The sequence below is a fragment of the Oncorhynchus clarkii genome, chromosome 18 (assembly GCF_045791955.1).
Source record: "Oncorhynchus clarkii lewisi isolate Uvic-CL-2024 chromosome 18, UVic_Ocla_1.0, whole genome shotgun sequence".
Taxonomy (NCBI): domain Eukaryota; kingdom Metazoa; phylum Chordata; class Actinopteri; order Salmoniformes; family Salmonidae; genus Oncorhynchus; species Oncorhynchus clarkii.
In genome coordinates this window covers 19,757,743-19,782,031 of record NC_092164.1, presented here as the reverse complement: position 1 = coordinate 19,782,031, position 24,289 = coordinate 19,757,743, and the positions used below count along the sequence as shown (strand labels likewise).

Below are 24,289 nucleotides of genomic sequence, written 5' to 3'. Positions count from 1 at the left end.
TAAATGTCAAGCGTGTGTAGATGTAACTCACTAGAGTAGAGGTCTGGTTCCGTGTGCTGGCCCCTTTTCTAGCAGTTGGACCAGCTGATTACCTGTGACAGTAAGTTGCTTTAAAAATCAAAGCCAAAACCTTCACTACAGCTATGCCGGAATCCACTGAGTGGCTGGATTCTCATATATAACAGACTCAGACCAAATTAAATCAAAGTACCAAAATTCTATTTACAGGGACATAAATGATCATTAGCCTCACTGAAACAGAATTTGACATTTCAAATCTGATAACGTATTTAGAGTTTCAATTCATCACAAACATTCTTTATTAGAAACTATATCAACAATCTATTAAAAAAAATACAAACGATTTTGATATAAAACAGACACGTGGGAAGAAACCAACACATTGTTCTACCTGAGCCGCTGCGACAGATACAACCCATCTGAATGTTGAGAAAGAAGCAGACAAACATTGGGGCGGAGGCTATTATGCAGTATCTGGAGATGATGAAATCAAAACCATCTCTTTCTTCATTTATGGTTGAATGAAATAGGAAAGAAATCCCCCCCAAATAAAAAATAAATATACAAAAAACTACCTTGACAGCAATAATAGGATCATAGATTGAAAGCTACCTGGACATGAAACCATGTTCGTTGACAGAACAGGTAGCCTGAAAAAAATATTTCACTTTTGAGTCTAAACTCAATTTGCTGGGGGAGCTTAAACATTTATGCAAATTGTGTATACTCGTCCTCTTCTTATGAATTTGTCATCATTTCATTGTGAAACCAGAAGAACAGAAATAACTGTCTAAGAATGACAGAACCCCCCCCCCCCCCCCAAAAAAAAATGTTGGTTGACTTAAAATTTTATGGTGAGAGGGGAATGTTTAGGCACAGTGATCAGGTTGCAGGGAGTACCTCTCCGTTTCGATCAGTTTCCTCCCTACTGAACATGACCCAGTTTCCCAGCTCTGTGTTTCAGGGGGTTGTCTCATCTGGAACTGTGTTGGTGGGCTCCATTGGAAGAAGATGGATGTCCGTAGTGGAGCTACAGTTTTAGAGGGATGACGGGCCAGTATTTGGGCTGTTTCTTGTCACAGTTTCTGTCGAAGGTGAGCTGCATGGCCGTCTCCATACCATGGACCTTTGCCGCGTCTTCCCCGTACAGCTTCTTCATCTCAGCGCCTCGGCGCTCGCCCGGCCGCTCAGAGGGGGGCAGCGACCTGCCGTGCCAGGAAATTCTGTGCATGTCCTGGTCGGCCAACACGTAAGTATCCTGCTGCTCTGCCTCCAGCTGCTGCTGCTTCTCTGTGGGGAGGAACACAAGACACAAGGCGTTTAAAGTCAGCCTCAGAATACTTCACAATTCATTACATGTAGTTGTAATGGTGCGTTAAGTTGTGTACTTATACAGCAATATGATCAAAATACCATATGACCGTGGTGTTAGGGGGTTATTATAGAGTTATTAACACTCATTGTGGAATTTTTAGATGTAGAGACTGACACACACACACTCACTGAGCTCCTCCTTGTGCCGCTCAGTCTGGGCAAAATACTGGCGCAGCTCCTCTGTGATCTCCATGTTGCTGACATCACATTCGATTTCGCTGTCCGAGCCACTTTCCCCGTCCCCCTCCTCGTCATCTGCACCCCCCTCCAAATCCTCTTCCACATGGTCCTTAGCAGTCTCCTCTGCTCTCCTCCCTCCACCCTCTCCCCCATGCCAGTCTGCGTAGCGTTGGGGGTACCCTGGCCCATAGGCAGCCTCCCAGGCCTTTCTGTAGGCCTGCCTGTGTCTCTGGTGCCAGTTCATAGCCTGCTGGTAATGCTGCCAGTAGTGGCCATACACAGGGTGGGCAAACCAGGAGTAGATGCTACAATGCTCCTCCTGTCCAGGACAACAGAGGATGGATGAGATTGTCATCACCATGATTCATTGATAACACCCAACCAACATACATTGTTTCATCAATGTTTAACGTGCAAAACTAACCAAAAAGTGCAGAACTAGGCTAACCAAAAAAGTCCAATGTGGCATCTTGATTCTAGAAAGGCACCTTACCATGGTGGTGCTTCTCCTGCAGCGTGGTTTAGATCGCAGCTACAGTCTAGTCTGTAAAGGGAAATGTATTGTCATAAAACACTTCATTTCAAAACTTGTACTAGCTAACGTTAGCTGGCTAGCATAGGCGCTCCAGGGGAGCCATAGCGAGCAAATTATCAGCAGCTAGCAATGACATCATCAAAACAAAGATGGAGGCAGCTGGCGGTTAGACACACCAGAAATAAAATAGATATGTCCTCAAACGTCAATAGCTATAACATTATTATAGACGGTAACTCATTGTGAATAAATGCACTATACGTTATAACGTATATAGCTCGTTACCTTCATTTAGTGCAGTACACTCAAACGCTGACAAACGCATACGGCAACCAAGAACAGGGAGAAAAAAATATCCCAGAAGCCTTTGAAAAAAAGAAGCTATTTAGTTCACGACTACATGGTGCCACCTAGTGGATAGTAGTTCAAACTAATACATAGAGAGCCAGTCGGTTAATTAATCAGATGTGTAGCGCAAGGGCAAAAACCAAAACGTGCAGACATGGAGGGGCCCAGGACCAGGTTTGGTAAAACACTGGTCTAGAGAACTTTACCTGTCAATTGGCAGTGGCACACACACACACAGGTGCCGAAGATTTGATATGCAATTTGTGCGTCATACATGTGCTCTGCTACAGCTGTAGTCCAAATTAAATTGTTTGTTTTTGTTGTCATTAGAATGTTTGAGTGTTCAGTGTTGACTACAAAATATGTTGTAAACTATTCAACCTCATACTGTACAATCATTGCATCCATTTAGCCTTTACCAATCAAAGTGGCAGGGCCAGACTGTCGAAATGACATTGTGGCTTTTAAGCATTTGGAGTGTCAGTTTGTCTGTAACAGCTGAAATGTTGAAACATGATGGTCTACTTCCTCCCAGACAGCGCGTCAGGCACACATCCGAACCAACTGGTTTTGGTTTGTCTTTTGAGCATGACGGACGCAAGATCGGTTTTATCAGAGCAGGTAAGCCTAATAATAACAGTAAAAGTTGACATTCTAGTTGTAACATTTGAAGAATTGGCGATATTTTGAAATCTTTCCTCTCAAACAGGACATTCTAAAGAAAATAGAGGAAACAAGAAAACGATTCCGTATCGAATATGCACAAGGTGAGCGCTCTGGTTTCTACTTGTTGTCCTGGAACAGCTGTTTGTGGATAGAGTACAGTCGTGGCCAAAAGTTTTGAGAATGACACAAATATTAATTTTCACAAAGTCTGCTGCCTCAGTGTCTTTAGATATTTGTCAGATGTTACTATGGAATACTGAAGTATAATTACAAGCATTTCAAGCGTGTCAAAGGCGTTTATTGACAGTTACATGAAGTTGATGCAAAGAGTCAATATTTGCAGTGTTGACCCTTCTTTTTCAAGACCTCTGCAATCAAATCAAAATCAAATCAAATTTATTTATATAGCCCTTCGTACATCAGCTGATATCTCAAAGTGCTGTACAGAAACCCAGCCTAAAACCCCAAACAGCAAGCAATGCAGGTGTAGAAGCACGGTGGCTAGGAAACACTCCCTAGAAAGGCCAAAACCTAGGAAGAAACCTAGAGAGGAACCAGGCTATGTGGGGTGGCCTCTTCTGGCTGTGCCGGGTGGAGATTATAACAGAACATGGCCAAGATGTTCAAATGTTCATAAATGACCAGCATGGTCCAATAATAATAATAAGGCAGAACAGTTGAAACTGGAGCAGCAGCACAGTCAGGTGGACTGGGGACAGCAAGGAGTCATCATGTCAGGTAGTCCTGAGGCATGGTCCAAGGGCTCAGGTCTTCCGAGAGAAATAGAGAATTAGAGAGAGCACACTTAAATTCACACAGGACACCGAATAGGACAGGAGAAGTACTCCAGATATAACAAACTGACCCTAGCCCCCCGACACAAACTACTGCAGCATAAATACTGGAGGCTGAGACAGGAGGGGTCAGGAGACACTGTGGCCCCATCCGAGGACACCCTGGCATGCTGCAATCTGCCCTGGCATGCTGTCAATTAAATTCTGGGCCACATCCTGACTGATGGTGGCCCATTCTTGCATAATCAATGCTTGGAGTTTGCCAGAATTTGTGGGTTGTTTGTTTGTCCACCCGCCTCGAGGATTGACCACAAATTCTCAATGGGATTAAGGTCTGGGGAGTTTCCTGGCCATGGACCCAAAATATCGATGTTTGTTCCCCAAGCCACTTAGTTATCACTTTTGCCTTATGGCAAGGTGCTCCATCATGCTGGAAGAGGCATTGTTTGTCACCAAACTGTTCCTGGATGGTTGGGAGACGTTGCTCTCGGAGGATGTGTTGGTACCATTCTTTATTCATGGCTGTGTTCTATTCAAAATTGTGAGTGAGCCCACTCCCTTGGCTGAGAGGCAACCCCTCACATGAACGGTCTCAGGATGCTTTACTGTTGGCATGACACAGGACTGATGGTAGCCCTCACCTTGTCTTCTCCGGACAAGCTTTTTTCCGGATGCCCCAAACAATCGGAAAGGGGATTCATCAGAGAAAATGACTTTACCCCAGTTCTCAGCAGTCCAATCCCTGTACCTTTTGCAGAATATCAGTCTATCCCTGATGTTTTTCCTGTAGAGAAGTGGCTTCTTTGCTGCCCTTCTTGACACCAGGCCATCCTCAAAGTCTTCGCTTCACTGTGTGTGCAGATGCACTCACACCTGCCTGCTGCCATTCCTGAGCAAGCTCTGTACTGGTAGTGCCCCGATCCTGCAGCTGAATCAACTTTAGGAGACGGTCCTGGCACTTGCTGGACTTTCTTGGGCGCCCTGAAGCCTTCTTCACAGTAATTGAACTGCTCTCATTGAAGTTCTTGATGATCCGATAAATGGTTGATTTAGGTGCAATCTTACTGGCAGCAATATCCTTGCCTGTGAAGCCCTTTTTGTGCAAAGCAATGATGACGGCACGTGTTTCCTTGCAAGTAACCATTAATAACAGAGGAAGAACAATGATTCTGAGCACCACCCTCCTTTTGAAGCTTCCAGTCTGTTATTCGAACTCAATCAGCATGACAGAGGGATCTCCAGCCTTGTCCTCGTCAACACTCACACCTGTGTTAACGAGAGAATCACTGACTTGATGTCAGCTGGTCCTTTTGTGGCAGGGCTGAAATGCAGTGGAAATATTTTTGGGGGATTCCGTCAATTTGCATGACAAAGAGAGACATTGCAATTAATTTCAATTAATCTGATCACTCTTCATAACATTCTGTAGTATATGCAAATTGCCATCATACAAACTGAGGCAGCAGACTTTGACACAAATATACATTTTCATTCTCAAAACTTTTGGCCACGACCGTAGACTAAAGTAGGATTGCGCAACAACAGCAAACATTTCTCCTGAGAACAATGAAATCCATGTGCATTTACACCTTTTTAAGTGTATATCAACCTAGAGGTGTGTGTGTGTGTGTGTGTGTGTGTGTGTGTGTGTGTGTGTGTGTGTGTGTGTGTGTGTGTGTGTGTGTGTGTGTGTGTGTGTGTGTGTGTGTGTGTGTGTGTGTGTGTGTGTGTGTGTGTGTGTGTGTGTGTGTGTGTGCAGTATATGCCACTGTTTTGATGCTGCATAGTTGTCCATACCAATCATAAGTCGAGTATTTTAACCTGAAACTATCACACGTTTTAAGCCCGAAGCAGTGCACTGCAGCTCAACTGGATTCAATGTACCACACAAATGCACAGAGTAATAGTACTGAGCGACATCCATTTTCCCACAGACTCATCAGACAAGTATGACTCCAGGGATGTGGACAGGTTATGGAAGGATGATGTTTTGGTTGATGGTTATCTGGAGTGGCGCCACTTTGAGGTGGAGGAGACCTTGAAGATGATCGATGAGAGTCTTCAGTGGAGAAAAGAATTCAAACTGAATGGTGGATTAACCTTTGCCTTTACAGGGACTTGATGTGAACCAGTGGCCTTGTCCCATACTGTATAGCTGTATTAATGAACATATAGCTTCAACAAAGAACAGTAGAATAGCTGGCTAGAACACATACCAGATTATTGTGCATTCTGCAAATTGCTGACATACTTCCACTAGTTGAACATGATGGTGTTGATAAGATGTTTTCCGCTTTGAAATGTCATTATGTTATGAATAGTGCTATATAAGTATAATATATAAGAATTATGTATTATTATTATTATAGACCGCATTGATAGTCCGGTGTGATTCATTTAATTTTTTTATATCCCTTTCTCTTCCAGACATCAACGAAAGCTCTGTTCAAAAGTCTCTATTTGAGTCTGGCATGCATTATCTCCATGGCTATGATAAAGAGGGCAACAAACTGTGTAGGTTTTTTATTAGATTTTTCTCAACATATGTGCTCACTGCCAATCAAGAAGGTTCTGTTGTGAAAATGTTGTTTCTGAAATACCTCATTTATGGCCACCAACATTTTATCTCTTGTAAAAGCCTCATCCTTTCTTTGGGGTGCTGTGATAATTTTTCTATGCATCTCACTATTCATATTGTAGTTTCCTGATTTAGGTGCAGACACAATTCTAGTTAGGATTGAGATTGGAATTTTTGTATGGGTGATTACAGTTTGTCTTTTTGAGCTATTTGGGTCTCTGCCTTGAAGGCGTCTGAGGATTACCCATATGCTGTCTGCCCAGTCTGGTTCAGGGTTAAGCTGCACGTGAAGGATGTGAAGATGTTGACGGAGAAGAAAAGGTACGTGGCCTTCTGGTTGGAGAGCTACGCCCGGCGGGAACCAGGGATTCCCCTCACCGTGATCTTTGACATGTCTGAAGCGGGTCTAAGCTGCATTGTAAGATGTCTGCTCTCTCATTCCCCTCTAGCTGATTTGTGTTGTGGAGCTTGGTGTCAATGTCCAAACATTTTGTGTTAACAAGTCACTGAGTGGATCTTTACAAACTAATGCTTGTCTTTGGGTGATTTTAAACTACCTTTGTGAAGACCCACTAAGGTAAACCTGAACTATCCTCACCTATTCTACACTGATGCATGTTCTGTTATTTCCTTTCCATATTATGTACAGTGCACTGCGCATGACAAGCACAAACGTGTAGTAGAAGGCAAGCTCTGAAATACTAGATGCTGACTATTAATTGTATTCTAACATTTTTCTCTCTGAAGTGGTTTCTTAGGAGCGTAAGATGGTATAAACAGAAGCAGTGTCTGGAAGACATTGAGACAAAGTATTCTCTGTTGCCCAGTCTGGGTCATGCCTTAGCTTGGGGCTCAAAATATGGCAGGAGACATGCAGCACAGCTGTGTGCTTTCAAAACAAGTTTCTCCTCACATGCCAGGGTGAAAGATATATTGGTTTATTTGTTGAAAATATTTATTTGAATGATAGGAATTCTCTCTTCTCTTTTCTCTTGTATAGGACATGGATTTGATCAAATATATAATCAATTGCTTCCAAGTGTATTACCCTAGATTGCTTTGTAAGTATCCATTTCTTCTGGTGTGCTTCCAACACAGGAGGTTGCTGAGGGGAGGACGGCTCATAGTAATGGCTGGAATCGAGTAAATGGAATGGTACCAAACACATGGAAGCCATGGGTTCGATACCATTCCATCAATTCCCTTCCAGCCATTACTATGAGCTTGTCCTCCCCAATTAAGCTGCCACCAGCCGCCTATGGCTTCCACCTGGTGCTTTTGGTCCCATAGCGTTAAAGGACTCAGTGGACCCAATTGCATGCCTTTATTGCCTACAGAGAATGTCAAATGAATCATGTTATGATTTATGTGTCCTATTGCATTTCAGCCAAAATGCTCATGTACGAGATGCCATGGATCATGAATGGTGAGTCACTTAAAGAAGAAATTGCTATGCTTCCACTCAATGTCACTGTTGCAGTCAATACTACTAACTACACTCCCCCCATCTTTTGTATATAGCGGCATGGAAGATGGTGAAGAACATGCTCAGTCAAGACGCCATCGACAAGCTGAAGTTTGTGTCCAAGAGTGACATCCAGAACTATGTTGATAGGGAGAACCTCCCGTCCTACATGGGAGGAACTGTGTGTAACTTACCGCTCAATGGCCACAATGACCCCCATGCATCCAAATATCTACTGAGCACATAAGCACATGCAGATGTTAAAACATCTGTGTATGCCCATTGGCTAACATGACAACATGCATGCATGTTGCCTTCGGTACAGTGCATATGATGCACAAGGCAGACACATGACCGACATATACAAGAGTCATACATCCACGTTCTAATTTAAAGCTGCTGTGTCTTTGCACACACACATACTCGCATACATACAAACAACGCCATTTGCTGGTATCATGCATACAGTACATAAACCAATACTCTTTTGTATACACACACACACACCTTTCCAGAATTCATCACCAGTACGTTATACTACAAGGATAAATAATTGAGTAATACAAATGCATTGCATTTACTATGGAGTTCTTCTCTCATTTTCTCCCAGGACCCATTCAAATTCAGTTACCCACCGTTGCCTGATGACGTCTTCCAGAACCCCATATCAGAGACTGGACAAGAGGATGACACTGAGTCAAAGGATGATGACCTGGAGGCCAAGGACACCCTGGAGCCGAGCTCTCCTATACTCAGAAGCAGAAATGTTGTCCTTCATTCCCCCTTACGACACCCCTTGGTTTTAATACTGAACTTTGTTACACTCTCAAATCTCATAAGTGCATTGAATGATATCAACAACAGTAACAATAGTATCCTTGATTTCTCTGACTTTGTCTGAGGCAGGTATACTTGGCCCAGGATGGGGACAATGATGGCTCCATCAGATGGAAAGGATCCCGTAGGCCAACCGTCACTTTCAAAGGCACCTTACTCTATATCAGGTTAGCTTTGGATTCTTTGTATTTGCCCTGATACATACAGTATAGTTTAAGCACTTCCAAAACGTATTGAGTCACATAGTTTCCAACCACAGACCTCACACTACCTTTTAAGGTTATGAGGCTACTGTTTACACTAAGTGCTGCTAGACGGAGATGATATGTGGCTCCCACACTCTCGCTCTCTCTTTCCAGTCCTGATGATGAGTTGTGCTTTGGCCACAGAGAGGGTGAGAAGAGATGTCCGATCATGCTTAATAATGTCACCAAAAACCAAGTGGCCTTCAAGGTCAGTTCTCATGTTGCTCTTTATAAGTGTGTGATTGCATCATTACAATATACTTGTATGAGAGCAGCCTTGTTTGTGTTTTGCCGCAGGTGCGGACCACAGCCCCAGAGAAGTACAGGGTGAAGCCCAGCAATAGCAGCTGTGGGGCGGGCAAGAGTATGGAAGTCACTGTGTCCCTGCATGGAGGTACTACATAAACGTAGCCCTAATTCTTCCATCTCCTCTGTCTCTATGTAATATAAACCCATCATTCAGGTTTTGAGAAGGTCAAGGACTAGCCCATGTGGAATTGTTGCTGTCCTTTAATTGTTTGTGGTCGAATTCCCTCCTCTCTGATTGGCTCTCAGGGTCCCTGTGCTCTCCTCAGGACCGCTTCTTAATCATGGCTGCTGAGATGGAGCCATGTAGCGGTGGGGGGAGCACAGACCTCGCCCAGTTCTGGAAGGGTGTCCCAAAGGCTAAAATAATGGAGCACAGGTAGCACCATCTATTACACACACAGAACACAACTCAAACCAGTTTTATGGGTATTGATTTGTTGACTGTCACTAAAGGCAATGTGTAAGGACTGTTCACCAATGGTCTTCTATTTTCTTTACCTTCAGGCTGCGATGTCGAATGCTAGAGGGCATCAAGTCGGCACTCAGCCCTGTGACTGACCGGTCTCACAAAATGGAGACCAATAGCTACCAAGACATGCACACCACGGTGAGTTGTGACCTCGGGCGACAGACACACACACACTTATTATGCAAATGTCTCAATAGGACAATTACATATTTACTATTATCTTTGCATGCTTAAATGTTCAATCTATCAAGTCCATCTGAAGTCAGTTTGTGGTCTGAAAAAGGTCCGATACTTCACCTGGGTCGTGTTCCATATGGAAGGGAAAGTGTCTTTTTAAACGTTTTGCAACTGAAGACAAAAATGGGCATTACTTACGGGACAAGGGCAGGTAGTCCTACTATGTTTCGGTCTGTTTTCTTCCATTTGGTGCCTAATGAATATGCCCCGGATGCCGTTGGTGCCCTCTGATCCTCCCCCAGCTCCTTCAGTTGATGGCCAGCAGCTCCAGGCTGGAACAGAAGATGGACCACTGCCTGTGGTGGCAGAAGCTCTTGACTGTACTGGTGACTGCACTGACGGCCTTGGGCTTCTCTGCCCTCTACATACAGTACACTGGGGAGTGGCCATTTTGAAACTTTCCCACGGTGGAGGAAGAAGACAGAAGGACCAGTCACAGTGGAGTCAGGATGAAAGTCGATTTCTGATTGGAGCAGAAATATGAGGAACTGCTCGCAATCCACTCTATGACCTTTGGACACTGAATATAATTATATTTCTACACTATCAGGTTGGAATAATACTGTGAAATTATGAAAGTAATTATAATGCCCTTTTAGTGTAAGACCTGTTTGAGTGGGTGATGGCTCGAAGGGATCTAGCTTTCGTCAAGTTAACGTCAGACTTGACTTTTCGTAGCAGGTTAGGAGAATTAGGTTAAGGTTGGCAACTTTTTACATTAATTTGACAAAAGCTGGAGCCTTTCTCGCCATGACCGTTTTGATGGTATGGAGTTTTGGCCTGCCTGGTGACCTCAACAGGCGGTAAATTATTTAATAGACCAATAAGAAATAGGGTTGCAAACTTCTCTGCCAATAACAGCTAGTTTTCAGTTTTCCCGTACCCACTCAGACCATTCCCAGGCAGTCCTAGCAAAATTATTGCTTGAGAAATTTCACTTTCCTAAAAAGTTTTTGTTTCTTTTTTGACCATGTTTTCAATTAAAATCACAGTAAGGTACTTAATTTTTACCCAGAAAATGATTTGATATTGAGATAAAAACAGCTGCATTGGACCTTTTTAACCTATCTTCTGAATTATGTCTAACTACAACTATTTACTATGGGTTTATATGAATGGAAGACCACAAATAGAGTTTTATAGCCAATGTGTCGTCTTGGTGTTTATACAGTGTAATTTACATTAGTTGTTACGTTGTAAAAGTCCTGTAGCATTTTCCCTTGATTCCTCTGCAGAAGCAGCCAAACACCAACATACACTCTGATATAAACACATTTATTGATTTGATTAAAAGATGACACTCACTCACCTCTCTCCCTTTGACACCAATGCAAAATAATTGTGCTCTGAAGCACATTCTGAGATATTTACGGAAGTAATCAACGGTTGTTGTTTTTTTAAAACACCTGTCTGTCACTATGCACTCCACATCCAACTCACTTACAAGGAATTGGGAGAGACACATTCATACATTTTTCTGAACGAAATAGGCAACGTTGTTTTTAATTGGTCTACTCTACTGCATAGTGTGTGGTTGGCTTCTTTTGGCAGAGGAGCCCCGCTTTGAGCAGATGGCGCTGGGGTGACCTTTCCCCTCCGCTGATGTGACAGGCGTTCTGGAGGGAGGTGTAGATGGAGAGAGAAACAAACGTTCTCCTCCCAACACCTCCACTGATTAGCTGGGGACATGGCGGCTAGGTGATACACCTCAGACAGAGATAGACAATTTAATGGCTGACACGCATTCCGTGCGACAGATGTGATCACTAGGTGTTTTTTTTTCTTCTCTCCCTGGTAGTTTTCTTGTGTAATTATCTTGACTGTTATTACACTAATTGAGTGTGATTCACTATTTGACTCCCTCTTTGATGCTGAGGTACGGCCTTCCAATAATAGATGTAGAGATGTACAGCAACTGGCACATTAGATAAAGTATGTGTGATTGTTAAGTGGTGATCGTATTGCCCCCATCTTCTTTGTCATTGTTGACAATGGTTCTGTAGCCTAAACCAATTTATTACATCTATTGTACACTTTGGTAATATCAGCTATTGGTCGGTCTTGACTTGATACCAAAGAACATGTTCCACAACTGTGGATCATCCTTGACTGTTTTGGGACGTGTCCTCATTCTGTGTAGGCTATGTCTGCCTGCCACCCAAATGTTGGTTATACTAGAAATCCATAAAGAGAAGAGAATGGGAGCCATTGTGGGGGTGTAGTAAGAAGCTAATTACAAGGTGTCAAATCCCCATGGATGGAAATGGGGGGACCAACAGTTATATATTATGTGAGAAGGGAAGCAGAACAAAAACAGCTTTTAGTCATTGCACGACAAACAAGCTACAAATCTCAGGGGAATATAATCGTATGATGTGACAATTATAGCAGGCTGCACTAGGATGCCCACATTGGTAGCTAGGGACAATGGTAATAATGCATTCTCCCAAAGGTTGGAACAGGTTTGTTAGCCTAGTTTGTATCACACTAATATTTGGAGCTTTGAGCATCAATTTGGGTCTGTACTAAATGCATATACTGCTTTACTGGCTGGAGCAGCTTAAGGGACAGTGATTCAGCTGCAGTCAAGCTCCCCCTTGCTTCTAGATAGCGACCTACAGCAGAATGTAGCGGAGAGTGGAAGTGGTCATCAAGGCGCCGGAAATATCCAATGTTCCGACGAATTTGTTTTGATTGAGGAATTCTGGCTGATTCATTGTAGCAAGCGAGACTTGAATAGTTAGCACACACGACTATTCTTTCCAACATTTTCACATCTTGAACAGGTAAGATCACACTCCCACAAATGTTTATATCACTACCCTAGCAACAATTAATCCGTGCCGAAGAAGTTGCTATGTAGTCAGTTTTGTTTTTCGACTGTCGCGTGTAATGAAAGAGCTAACGTTAGCTAGCTAACTGTCGCTAACGTTACCGCTAGCAAGCGAGCTAAGGCAGTTTATCTGGTTAACGTTAGCAAACTTAGTCAAACATGTTGGTTAGTTGACAGAGACCACTCTTTTTATAAAGAATTGTTGTTATCCCGCGTTTAACACCATTTTTAACACCATTTTCTTTGTTCTGGGGGATAACATTAACTTAGACAGCTAGATGATTGACGTTAGCCCACTATCTATAATATGTAGCTAACTGTCAACCTCGTTAGTTAGCGTAGTCACTTTACTGTCATTATCAATCATTTGTGATGAGACAATTTAATATATCTAGTTATATAATAGTCAGGAATAATAGCTAGATGATACTGTATGAAAGCAGACATTCCAGATTAATCCTTAAAATCAGCTAGCTACATGTGAAACAGATGGTCACAACCATGTCTTCTGACAATTAACGTTAACTGGCAAACTATGCCATGTCATTCCATCCTGCTCTTTTGACTGCCTTTTGGTTAAAGGGATTAACAACTGTTTTGTAGTTCACGAATTAACAACAATGCATATTGTTTAGAAACTAATAGGGTTGAAGATGATAAATAGGGTTGACATTCATTGCTGTGTTTTCCCTCAACAGAAATGGATAGGCTGCTGAGGCTTGGAGGAGGAATGCCCGGACTGGGTCAGGTGTGTTTTCAGCCATGACTTATCTTGCACGCTCTGTTGCTATGGAATGCCTTTAGACCTTGTCTCATTAACTCAATAATGAATCAGAGCCCCAATATTGGGCTATAACTATCCTAGCTATATATCTACAACACCTATCTTATCCCTGATCACCAAACAGGGAGTGATTGTGACTTGAGTTGGGTGGAATAGGCTGAAGCGACTACAAATTAAAAGTGAGAGGCTATAGCCAGGGTAGACCTTGTTGCTCTTATTCACAGACTGAAAAGGACCTGGCACAGCTCGGCTGTCTTAAATATCGTGAATGTTAGTATGTTGTGTGGTCTATAGTCCACACAATCAGGTTAATTGTTATTGTTATAAAAATGTATTTTGTTTTATTTATTTAACCGCTATTGAACTAGGCAAGTCAGTTAAGAACAAATGACGGCCAACTCTGAACGACCCTGGGTCAATTGTGCGCCGCCCTGTGGGACTCCCAATCATGGCCAGCTGTGATACAGCCTGGATTCGAACCAGGGGCTGTAGTGACGCCTCTTGCACTGAGATGCAGAGAGGTTGCCTCCCTCAATAACCTCTGCCAAGTTGAATAGTTTTCTTAGCTATAGTCTATTTGCTCTACAGTCTTTGTCATGTGAAATGGATAATGATAATAGATTGTCAAGGCATTCTGTTCAATATGTATTAACAAATTCTAAGTAGCCTAATCAAAAGTAAAGAATTATGGTGTAGGCCACCTAACCACTGCATTGTCTCCCTTGCGCTATTATCGAGCATGCTTTGTTGGAACATGTTTTTAGTGTAGCCCTGCCCAATCACAAGGGCCCGGGGCGCTCTTTGGTGAGAGAAAAGAAAAGAGCCCACTTTGTTGTGTTCATAGCGGCCAAGCCTTGCGAGGCGAGGCCAATGAGGAGCTTGCTCCCGACTGGCTTTGGATTTGCCAATTAACACCTCCAGTAAGTGGCTGCCTTGGCACCCTACAGAGGTGTTAAAAAGAAGGGGGTGTCGTCTTTTAACTTCTCCCTCTCTGACATGCAGGGCTTCAGAGCACCATTTAAATTACAATATTACTTTCAGGATATTGAACATACACTGAGTGTACAAAACATTAGGAACACCTGCTCTTTCCATGACAGACTGACCAGGTGAAAGCTATGATCCCTTATTGATGTGACTTGCTAAATCCACTTAAATCAATGTAGATGAAGGAGATGAGACAGGTTAAAGAAGGATTTTTAAGCCTTGAGACAATTGAGACATGGATTGTGAATGTGTGCCATTGAGGGTGAATTGGCAAGACAAAAGATTTAAGTGCTTTTGAATGGGGTATAGTAGTAGGTGCCAAATGCAGTTCTTGACACTCAAACTGGTGTGATGCTGCTGGGTTTTTCACTGGCTAGTGGCTAGGCTAATGTCAAATTGCAGGTGGTGTTTATTGTCAACAAAATGTTAAAGGTAGACTCAACGATATGACGTAGAAGCAGAAAGTAAACAGCATAGTGGCTCAATTTCCGCAACAACTAAGAGGGTTGAAGCACGAGGCTCAACTTCCCCGTGGACATGCGCAGACACTGAGAGCGAAGTCTTGCATCTCACTCATCTCTATCTGCGGTGCCGCTCGTGGCAACGTCATTTTGCTGAGTCTCCCTTTAAACAATGAGCATCAGTTTGTCAGTAATATAATACTAATATATTATAAACTCCAGTGAAGCTGTATTTTGTCATCCTAATCAGCTCTGTGTGATAAACTATAGCCTAAAATCGGTTATTTCCACCCCAGGGCCCACCTACAGACGCCCCCGCCGTAGACACTGCAGAGCAGGTGTACATCTCCTCACTGGCACTGCTCAAGGTAAGAAGGAAATAAACAGTTGCCATTTTAGTTACATACTAGTTACATGATGTGTGTCCATGGTGTCTACGTCTCACCATGTATTTCCATCTCATTCAGATGCTGAAGCACGGGCGTGCCGGTGTGCCCATGGAGGTCATGGGTTTGATGCTGGGCGAGTTTGTGGACGACTACACTGTGCGAGTGATTGACGTGTTCGCCATGCCGCAGTCAGGAACTGTACGTTTTCCCAGTCATTTCCCCTAACAGACCTCGCAGGACAATGTTGAGTAACTCTACAGTTATGCGTGTGATGTTTTCTCCGTGTTTGCGTAATAGCACTTCTCTCTCCGACAGGGTGTCAGTGTGGAGGCCGTGGACCCCGTCTTCCAAGCTAAAATGCTGGATATGCTTAAGCAGACTGGCAGGTATGCATATGGACGACTTACTAATATAAAACATATTAGTTAGAACACGACTGTTGATTTGGCATAGCTTCTACCGGACAGTCACACTGTAAATGCTCTACACTCCAGGATACACTAAAAACAGAAAAATGTCATTTGTAACAATAAAACAAAAACTAAATGTGTAAATTAGACATGAAGAAAGGTATCTGTGCAGTAATAGTGTGGAACTAAAATAATTGAGGTGGTTGTCATTGCTGTGGCTCCTCCAACTAGACCAGAGATGGTGGTTGGCTGGTACCACAGTCACCCCGGGTTTGGCTGCTGGCTGTCCGGTGTTGACATCAACACCCAGCAGAGTTTCGAGGCCCTGTCGGAGAGAGCCGTGGCCGTGGTGGTGGACCCCATCCAGAGCGTGAAAGGAAAGGTAGGTCCAACAACCATAGGGATGCCAACTCATCACAGCGGTGCTAAAAAAGTAGTTCAGCACTCCCTCTCATGTACAATTTCATTAACCAGGATGCGGGCTGTTTTAAACTACTCATGGCCCAAATTTTTGTTCTCAAAATAGGTCATCCACGTGAACTTTGTAGATCCATAAAAATAACTGTCTTTGGGGGGGGGGGGGGGGTATGGGGGTCTGATTGGGAAATTTGGAATGCAACATGGCTGCAAAATAGTGCTGTGATTATAGTTGATAAGAAGGATGTATGTTCCTATGGCACAAATTATTACACAGTTGTTAATGTTAGCTAGCTACATTAGCATCTAAGTTGGCAAGATAACATTACCACACGCTTGCCTCGGCTTACTTTACTGTGTGTAATAGCCTACTGGAACACGTATATGCATTGGAGGGAGTGACATGGATGCTGAATTACTAAACCCAGCATGGTAGCGCAGGCAGGTAGCTGCACAACAGTATATATTGGAGGCGTGATGTCCCAATACTCTTTTCAATGAATAATGGTGTATGCTTCGCTTATCGAAATGAATAACTGAGAACAGAATGCGTCCTACAAATAGAATATCCGAGCGTGATGTCATATCAGAATGAGTGTTTCATGCAATATCACATGTGACTGTTGTGAGCAACCAGCTTGCGTTAGCCTACTCAGCTGCTTTTCTCACGCCATACTTTCTGCGCATCTCCGTCAGTTTTTTAAAATGTAATTTAGCCGTGATGGAGAGCTGGTATGTGCAGACAGTGATAGGGTTTCTGTTACATTTGCTTAATTATTGGAGTGGCTCACAGCGTGAGCGAAGTGGATAGTATCTTTTCATTTCACCTGTAAGAGCAAGCAGGCCGGTCTGACTAGGCTTCACTGTCACGCAGCCTCTGAGTGCCACTGCTATAGAGGAAAAAAAGAGCACAGTGAAAGTCCTAATTGTGCCGTTACATCACTGAACACCGTGAGATTTTACGCCAAACCACTCAAAGGTTATGCTCCACATTACCGGAGCTACTTTCTACCATGAATTGGCGCACATTTGAGGTAATTTGGTCAAAACAAACATTGGCGGGTCATGTTTCGGATGACGCATGACTCGACCTTCGCCTCCCGAGCCCGTTGGGAAGTTGCAGCGATGAGACAAGATCAGAAAGGGGGGTTAAAATACAATTATAAATGTCAAGAGACAAACGTTTGTACAAAGCCTTCGTTGTTGAAAACTAAATGTTAGGCTGGATGCAAGGAGAAGTAATGTCAATAAGACAATTCATTACCTTGATCTTCACTGTAAAAGGCATCTAGACTTTATACCATTTGGTTTGCAACAACTGATGGAATGAACAGCCCCGGCTTGGCTAGCAACCGTAGATGTCGGGACTAGACCGATATTTTCGTCAGGGATGAAATAGTAGCCTATGAATTCATTTATATAATTTTTTTTACGTATTTAATTGGTTACTGGTTGTAGAAAATCAACTCGGTTGTGCAAAACAACTTTTTTTAACATGACTGGTGATCTACGGTACTCTGCCTCGTACATAATAACCAAGGCACAGCGGTGCTAAAGTAGTTCAGCACGCCCTCTCGTGTACAATGTCTTTAATCATGACGCGTGCGGTTTTAAACCACTCAAGGGCCCACGTTTTTGGTTTGATAACGAACGGCTATGCACATTTTGGATGGCACTCTTTTTCTGGTGTTCCTTAAATTGGAACTGACAGCGTTTTAGCAACATGAAATCTTATTAAAATCTGATCATATACACCCCCAGGAAGAATGACACCGTTGTTTTACATTTTCTGACAAGCGAGCGCTTAGATACGGTCGTTTTCATAAATTCATAGAATGTTTGGGAATGGCTTATATTAAGGCATTTGTGAAAAGTGGGAAAGTGGCCATGCGTTTGGATAATTAAGACGCTGCAGTAAATAAAACCTGAAGTCTTCGGAGATCATTGCGCCATAGCCAATCAGTTACAGTAGGCCTATATGCAAATAAGCCATTTGCCACGCGGGCCTGCCGTCATTCATTTTGAACTGGACTGTGTGTTTACAGGAAGTAGCAGCAGCGTGACTTTTTATCATTAGAACGCATACGCCAAAAGCCATAAAATACATCTGGATGGATTATTTCTGCAAATATGTAAATACCACGGGAGTCCTCTTACATTTGGGAACTTCAGTCCTATTGATCAAGCAACCTTAAAGTTAGGCTCTCTCTCCCTCCGTTGCCTATGCACATCAACAACAATAAGATCAACAACTAGCTAGCCAGAACGTGATGACCGGAAATCTAACGAGGGAACATTAGATAAAACCTCTCAAACTTTCAGCTAGTTGGCCGTCTCAATTGCACTGATAAATGATGGGGAATAGTAGCCTGCTCGTCCTTCTGCAGCTTGCCTGTCAATGCATGCTTGTCCCAACTCACGTTTTGCCAACTGAATGGGAACTTGCCTGCCTGTCCGCCCATGTGATGGATGCAAAATGTATACAAACGGAACTAAGCGATATGCTTACTGTGGATGTCGTTCAAATTCAAAAGAGCTAGCTAGCAAAGCGGTTCACATTTCTTGTTGACTGCAGTAATGTCCCCAGAGCTGTTGCCAGAGAATTTAATGGTCATTTCTCTACCAAAAGCCACCTCCAACGAATTTGGTAGTATGTCCAACCGGCCTCACAACCGCAGACCACGTGTATGGCGTTGTGTGGGTGAGCGGTTTGCTGATGTGAACAGAGTGCTTGCCCCATTAGGCCCTGATCTAAGGATTTCACATGACTGGGAATACAGATATGCATCTGGTCACAGATACCGTTTTTTTTAAAAGGTAGGGGTGTTGATCAGAAGACAGTCAGTATCTGGTGTGACCACCATTTGCGTCATGCAGCGTGACATCTTCCTTTGCGTGGAGTTGATCAGGCTGTTGATTGTGGAATGTTGTCCCACTCCTCTTCAATGGTTGTGCGAAGATGTTGGCAGGAACTGGAACGCGCTGTCGTACACGTCGATTCAGAGCATCCCAAACATGCTCAATGAATGACATGTCTGGTGAGTATGCAGACCATGAAAGGACTGGGACATTTTCAGCTTCCAGGAATTGTGTACAGATCCTTGCGACATGGGGAAGTGTATTATTATGCTGAACATACGTGATGTTGGAGGATGAATGGTGTGACCGTATAGTTTGATTGTATTAACATTCCCAGCCTTATTTAGTCATCCGTTTTTGTTGAAAATATTCACTCATTGAAACTGAAACAGTGCATCCTAAATGGGTGGAGGCAACAAACGATGTACCAGGCCAGCTTTGCTTTACAACCTGATAGCAATATTTTCTGGACCACCAAGAAATGTATTGGTGAATTATATGAATCGTCCATTGAACTGCATCCATCTATTCTGCCAATAATGCCTTACTATACATCATGGAATTCTGAGTCAAGTATAGCCTATTTTTAAAACCTCTTATAAAGTTGGTTTTCTAGCATAAACTGGGAATTTTATATTTTTCATATTATGGTTATTTGTCTTCATATCTGCAAAGTAACTCAAGCACTGTCAGTTTCACTTTAAATTCTGTTTGGTGCCTAACATTTGGGAGGGTGTGTGTGTGGCAGGTAAGGAGAGTGTGTAGGCTATGCATTTAAAGTTGTCTGAAGACTAGGCTAAATATGGTTTCATATAGGCCTAGTGTGTTTTCCCCTTACTGCCACAATGAAAATGCAGATCATTATGCAGTTGTATTCCTAACTACGTTCCTCCTGCCCGATCATAGGTAGGCCTTTGGATATGAGCAAATCAGCTATTTTCTGCAGTAGCCTTTTTTATTATACAGTAAAAAAGTGTGAAGCTAAATTCAATGTGTTGTATTGAGTAGAGTGTTGTATTGAGTAGAGGTGTGACTATCAGGTTTTTGTGCAGCACACGTATAGAAAATGGGAACAGGCGTTTACACAGATTTTTTTTTTTTTTCCCCCGCGAAAAATATTTCTCACCTTTTTGGGCCTGCATCAGTTTGCGTCCCTGAACCACACCTGCCAATGCTGTGAATGGACTGGTGATTTGATTATCTTATATTTAGCAATGTTCTAATTTAATTTGTATGCCAATTGTGTGACAGGTTGACTTTCTTGTGGGTGCAAACTTCAGTCAATCCAATAATAAAATCAGTGGTTGACTGACTGGGTGGAAGCTAAAATCTCTAACGATTTGAGTTAACAGCGTGTGTAGTCATCTAAGGTTGTTTACTCATAGATCTCCTGGGATTGAGACGTCTTCATCTAGAACTGATCATACACCCCCCTCCCCATCCCCATCCCCACCACCCTCCTTTTCTTGTTATGTTTCTTTCTCTCTCTTCCACCCTCACGGGCCCCATATGGCACTTCCTCCATCTGCTCCTGCCTCTGTGCTGCAGGGAGCTGTCTATTATCACCTCCACAGAGCTGTCTGTGAATGTGAGAGCCAATTCCATCTCAATGTGTGATCTCCGCTCAGAGGAGAGTGCACCACTAGAAATGAAAGTTAGCTCCCCAATGTTTTACATTAGAAATGGTTCCGAAGCACAGGCGATCTCATAAAGATATTTAATTAGATTGCTATTAAGAGTAGTGTGTTGATGACCGAGGGGATGGCTTTACAACCTTTTTAGTCTTAATATTTTGCCACCCAAGCGTGAGAGAGAATATAAAAATATATACATTACATTTTCACAAACTTACAAATACCAGGGCACGTTTGCCAATCTTCATTTTGACATATTTGTGTTTTTAGCAGGTTTCACCGCCTCTGCCTTCGAGAAAAAAGGTGTCTCTCAGCCAAGTCTTGCTTGTGAAAGATGAAGCCTACTCTTGATGTGCTCAGAACATGGCAGTGTCCTGCTTCCCTGTCACGTTCACAGTCTCTCGTCACTCTGTCTGCCACTCGGAATCTCATTGTACACAATCCATTATGGTCCTTTCAATGAGCAGCCAATATAACCACAGAACATGACAATAATGCCTGTCGTTTCACGGTGCTCGGCACCTTTCCTTCGTGAGACCAATTTCCATGCAAGACACGATAACCTAGAGTTAATTTGGAGTGACACGGGTATTAAAAGTCAAGCACCTCATCCTTGGCTAAGGCAGCCAGGACCAGTGAAAGAAAACAGCTAAATGTGTTTCAACACACTAATTTCCTATGCTTTGTAGTAAAATGTATGGAGGCAGGTCTCAGGGTGACATCCTAGTAAACAAGGCATAAGTCAGGTCCACCATAATATAAGTCAGGTCCACCATAAATCCATCAATGTTTTAACATGACTAACCGTGAGCTACTCACCTGTCATGCTTTCCGGCAGAGCCTCTCCAAGCATGGTTGCATATCTTTGCCTTGCTATGGCTATGCAATGTCTACTCACCTGGAAGGATGCAACGCAGGGTCTAGTAATAGGATGTGACTAGGGACATGTCCTGCACTCAGGCAAGGCTGTGGTTTCGGTGTCGTTTACACACATCTGGAGTGACAGCCTGCTTACAGCAGTTGGTACCGTCCCTGATCTGCTGTTCACTATCTCCCTCCCCAGTCATCTACTCTCCCTTTCACAGTATTCTCACACACAACGTTACCCTCATGGCTTAGATCCAAAGCAGAGTGTGGTACTTACTTGGCATTCTTTCAATTTTTTTCTTTTTTTTTGCTTCTTCTGCTCAGGAATTGAATTTCAAATGGAATTGTTATGGACTTCGTTTCTCTGCTCTCTGTGAGATAACACATGGTTCCTTCTTGTTATTTCGGGCAGGTTGTTATCGATGCGTTCCGGCTGATCAATGCCAACATGATGGTTCTGGGACACGAGCCCAGGCAAACCACCTCCAACCTGGGCCATCTGAACAAGCCCTCCATCCAGGTAAGACCATGGAGCCTCTGACCAGCTCTGTGTTTTTAACATGCACGTGAATGTAGAGTTTCTGTTCTTATTTCAATCATCTGTTGTCCTCCTCCAAGGCTCTGATCCATGGACTGAACAGGCATTACTACTCCATCACCATCAACTACAGGAAAAATGAACTCGAGCAAAAGGTGTGAAACATTTCTGAAAATCTATTATGACATCTGTTTAAGGGGAGTATAGAATGATATCAGAAAAAGATGAGGACTGTTGACTGTCGTAGTTTATTGAGTTAATTATGATTTTGCTACAGTGACATTTCATAATATGCTTACTGTATGTTCTCCTGAATGACAGGTGATGTCATCTTCTGTGCGCCATAACGGTGCCTCTATCCTCTCTTGGTGCCACATTAACATATGATCCTTGAGTGACTTTTGATCCTTGACCTCCCAGATGCTGTTGAACCTACACAAGAAGAGCTGGATGGAGGGCCTGACCCTGCAGGACTACAGCGAGCACTGCAAGCTCAACGAGAACATCGTCAAGGAGATGCTGGAGCTGGCCAAGAACTACAACAAGGTGAGCAGGCAGGGATCAGAAGGGGAAAGTGGGAGGGCCTGGAAGTAGTTTGAGACCAGGGGTCAGCGTGGGCAAACTACATGAGTTATCCCGGGTGGTGTTCATTAGTATTCAAATTGAATAAAATGGACTACAACAGGGAGGGACTACCTGGACTTGTCCAATCAGAAACACCAATTTCCAAGACATGGGCATGGCGTATGGGGGTGTAGTGAGATACCTGATGGGTTGGACGATTCTATTCTTATCACTCATCTTGAAAAAACGTGGAAATCAATCAATCCGCCATCATTAACACAATGGAAAAATCAAATGATTTATTATTTAAATATTGAAAGTGAGCGGGCTATGGAGAGAAATAAAATGTTGGTGTTTCAGGCCATGTGGCCGCTGGAGATGTGTGATGGTGTTCTGGGCAGGTGTGATGCAACTGATGTTTGTATGATGTATGTTTTGTGTTTATAAAAGGTCTAATAAAATAAATACACTTTTTTTTGTATTCTGTTCCAAATATTTTTTTCCTTTACATGCCATAATGAACAAAACCCAGCTTTAAATGTTAACGTCTGAGTGAGAATCAATGTTCCTGTGTTCTACCCCAGGCGGTCGAAGAAGAGGATAAGATGACCCCTGAGCAGCTGGCCATCAAGAACGTCGGAAAGCAGGTATCAGTCCTCGCTGTAACCTGAACACAATCTCTGTTTTGCGAGCTACATCATAAATGCCCATGTATAATATTTGCAATGACCCTCCTTGACCTGTTTACCGTGTTCTTCTCGCAGGATCCCAAGAGGCACCTGGAGGAGCACGTCGACGTCCTGATGACGTCCAACATCGTTCAGTGCCTAGCCGCCATGTTGGATACTGTGGTCTTTCAGTGAAGCCACCCCCCCTCTTGCATTTAACTGTTCATATTCTAACTTTGTTTTGTTTTATAAAAAATAAATGTGTATGAAAGGTGGGCCGTGGACTTGTATCCTTATAATACAGAACAGCAGCATGGGTGATGTGTTGCGGTTTGACTGGCTGGTCTCAGATGGGTGTCTGAGAGAACGTTTTGGTCCATACACACACAATGGTTGCATCTGAAATGGCACACTAATCCTTATATAGTTCCCTGGTCAAATCTAGTACACATATATTGTGAATGGGGTGCCATTTCTGACACACCCTATGAATCTTGCCAAGCTGCCAGCTATCAGTAGCTGTCATTTTTCAATTAGTTATGCCATGGTTGATGGCACTTCTGATACTCCTTGAAGCCTTGTTTTCCAATCAAGTTAAAATTACCCTCCCCATTTGATGTGAGACATGCCCACTTTCAAGATTGAGTAATACTTCCTGATAAAAAAAAAAGGAAATATATGAATGTTGTCAAACTATAAACGTGTTTTAAATATATAATCTACCTGCCACATGGTACTAGAGGTATAACATTAGCAGTATTTTGTTCCAGTCCAGCAAAACGAACATGAGAAATGTCTATAACTGTTTATATAGGCTACT

The 24,289-nt window shown here is 43.0% G+C and overlaps 3 protein-coding genes across 4 annotated transcripts; 2 read left to right on the top strand and 1 right to left on the bottom strand.

Moving 5' to 3' along the window:
* Positions 1-289: 289 nt before the first annotated feature.
* Positions 290-2,497, bottom strand: LOC139373175 (gem-associated protein 8-like). The gene is made up of 4 exons (XM_071113342.1): positions 2,396-2,497; positions 2,069-2,119; positions 1,525-1,894; positions 290-1,311 (listed from the first exon to the last, which is right to left on the bottom strand). The coding sequence occupies exons 2-4, from the start codon at positions 2,069-2,071 to the stop codon at positions 1,052-1,054; spliced, it is 633 nt and encodes a 210-aa protein (XP_070969443.1). The 5' UTR covers positions 2,072-2,119; positions 2,396-2,497; the 3' UTR covers positions 290-1,051.
* Positions 2,498-2,573: 76 nt separating this feature from the next.
* LOC139373174 (motile sperm domain-containing protein 2-like) lies at positions 2,574-11,366 on the top strand. 2 transcript variants are annotated; one of them, XM_071113341.1, is made up of 16 exons: positions 2,574-2,696; positions 2,994-3,079; positions 3,168-3,225; positions 5,853-6,008; positions 6,346-6,432; positions 6,760-6,914; positions 7,497-7,557; positions 7,884-7,922; positions 8,018-8,142; positions 8,572-8,727; positions 8,868-8,965; positions 9,158-9,251; positions 9,341-9,437; positions 9,599-9,728; positions 9,857-9,959; positions 10,301-11,366. In XM_071113341.1, exons 2-16 carry the CDS (start codon positions 3,047-3,049, stop codon positions 10,451-10,453), a joined length of 1,545 nt encoding a protein of 514 aa, XP_070969442.1. In that variant the 5' UTR covers positions 2,574-2,696; positions 2,994-3,046; the 3' UTR covers positions 10,454-11,366. The 2 variants fall into 2 exon arrangements, with proteins under 2 accessions (XP_070969442.1, XP_070969441.1); XM_071113340.1 differs by lacking the exon at positions 2,574-2,696 and having other exon boundaries at positions 2,972-3,079.
* Positions 11,367-12,695: 1,329 nt separating this feature from the next.
* Positions 12,696-23,745, top strand: LOC139372513 (26S proteasome non-ATPase regulatory subunit 14). Its single transcript, XM_071112241.1, has 11 exons — positions 12,696-12,844; positions 13,590-13,639; positions 15,420-15,491; positions 15,591-15,710; positions 15,828-15,898; positions 16,154-16,304; positions 22,112-22,219; positions 22,318-22,392; positions 22,658-22,783; positions 23,386-23,448; positions 23,566-23,745. The coding sequence occupies exons 2-11, from the start codon at positions 13,592-13,594 to the stop codon at positions 23,662-23,664; spliced, it is 933 nt and encodes a 310-aa protein (XP_070968342.1). The 5' UTR covers positions 12,696-12,844; positions 13,590-13,591; the 3' UTR covers positions 23,665-23,745.
* The last annotated feature ends 544 nt before the right edge of the window (positions 23,746-24,289 follow it).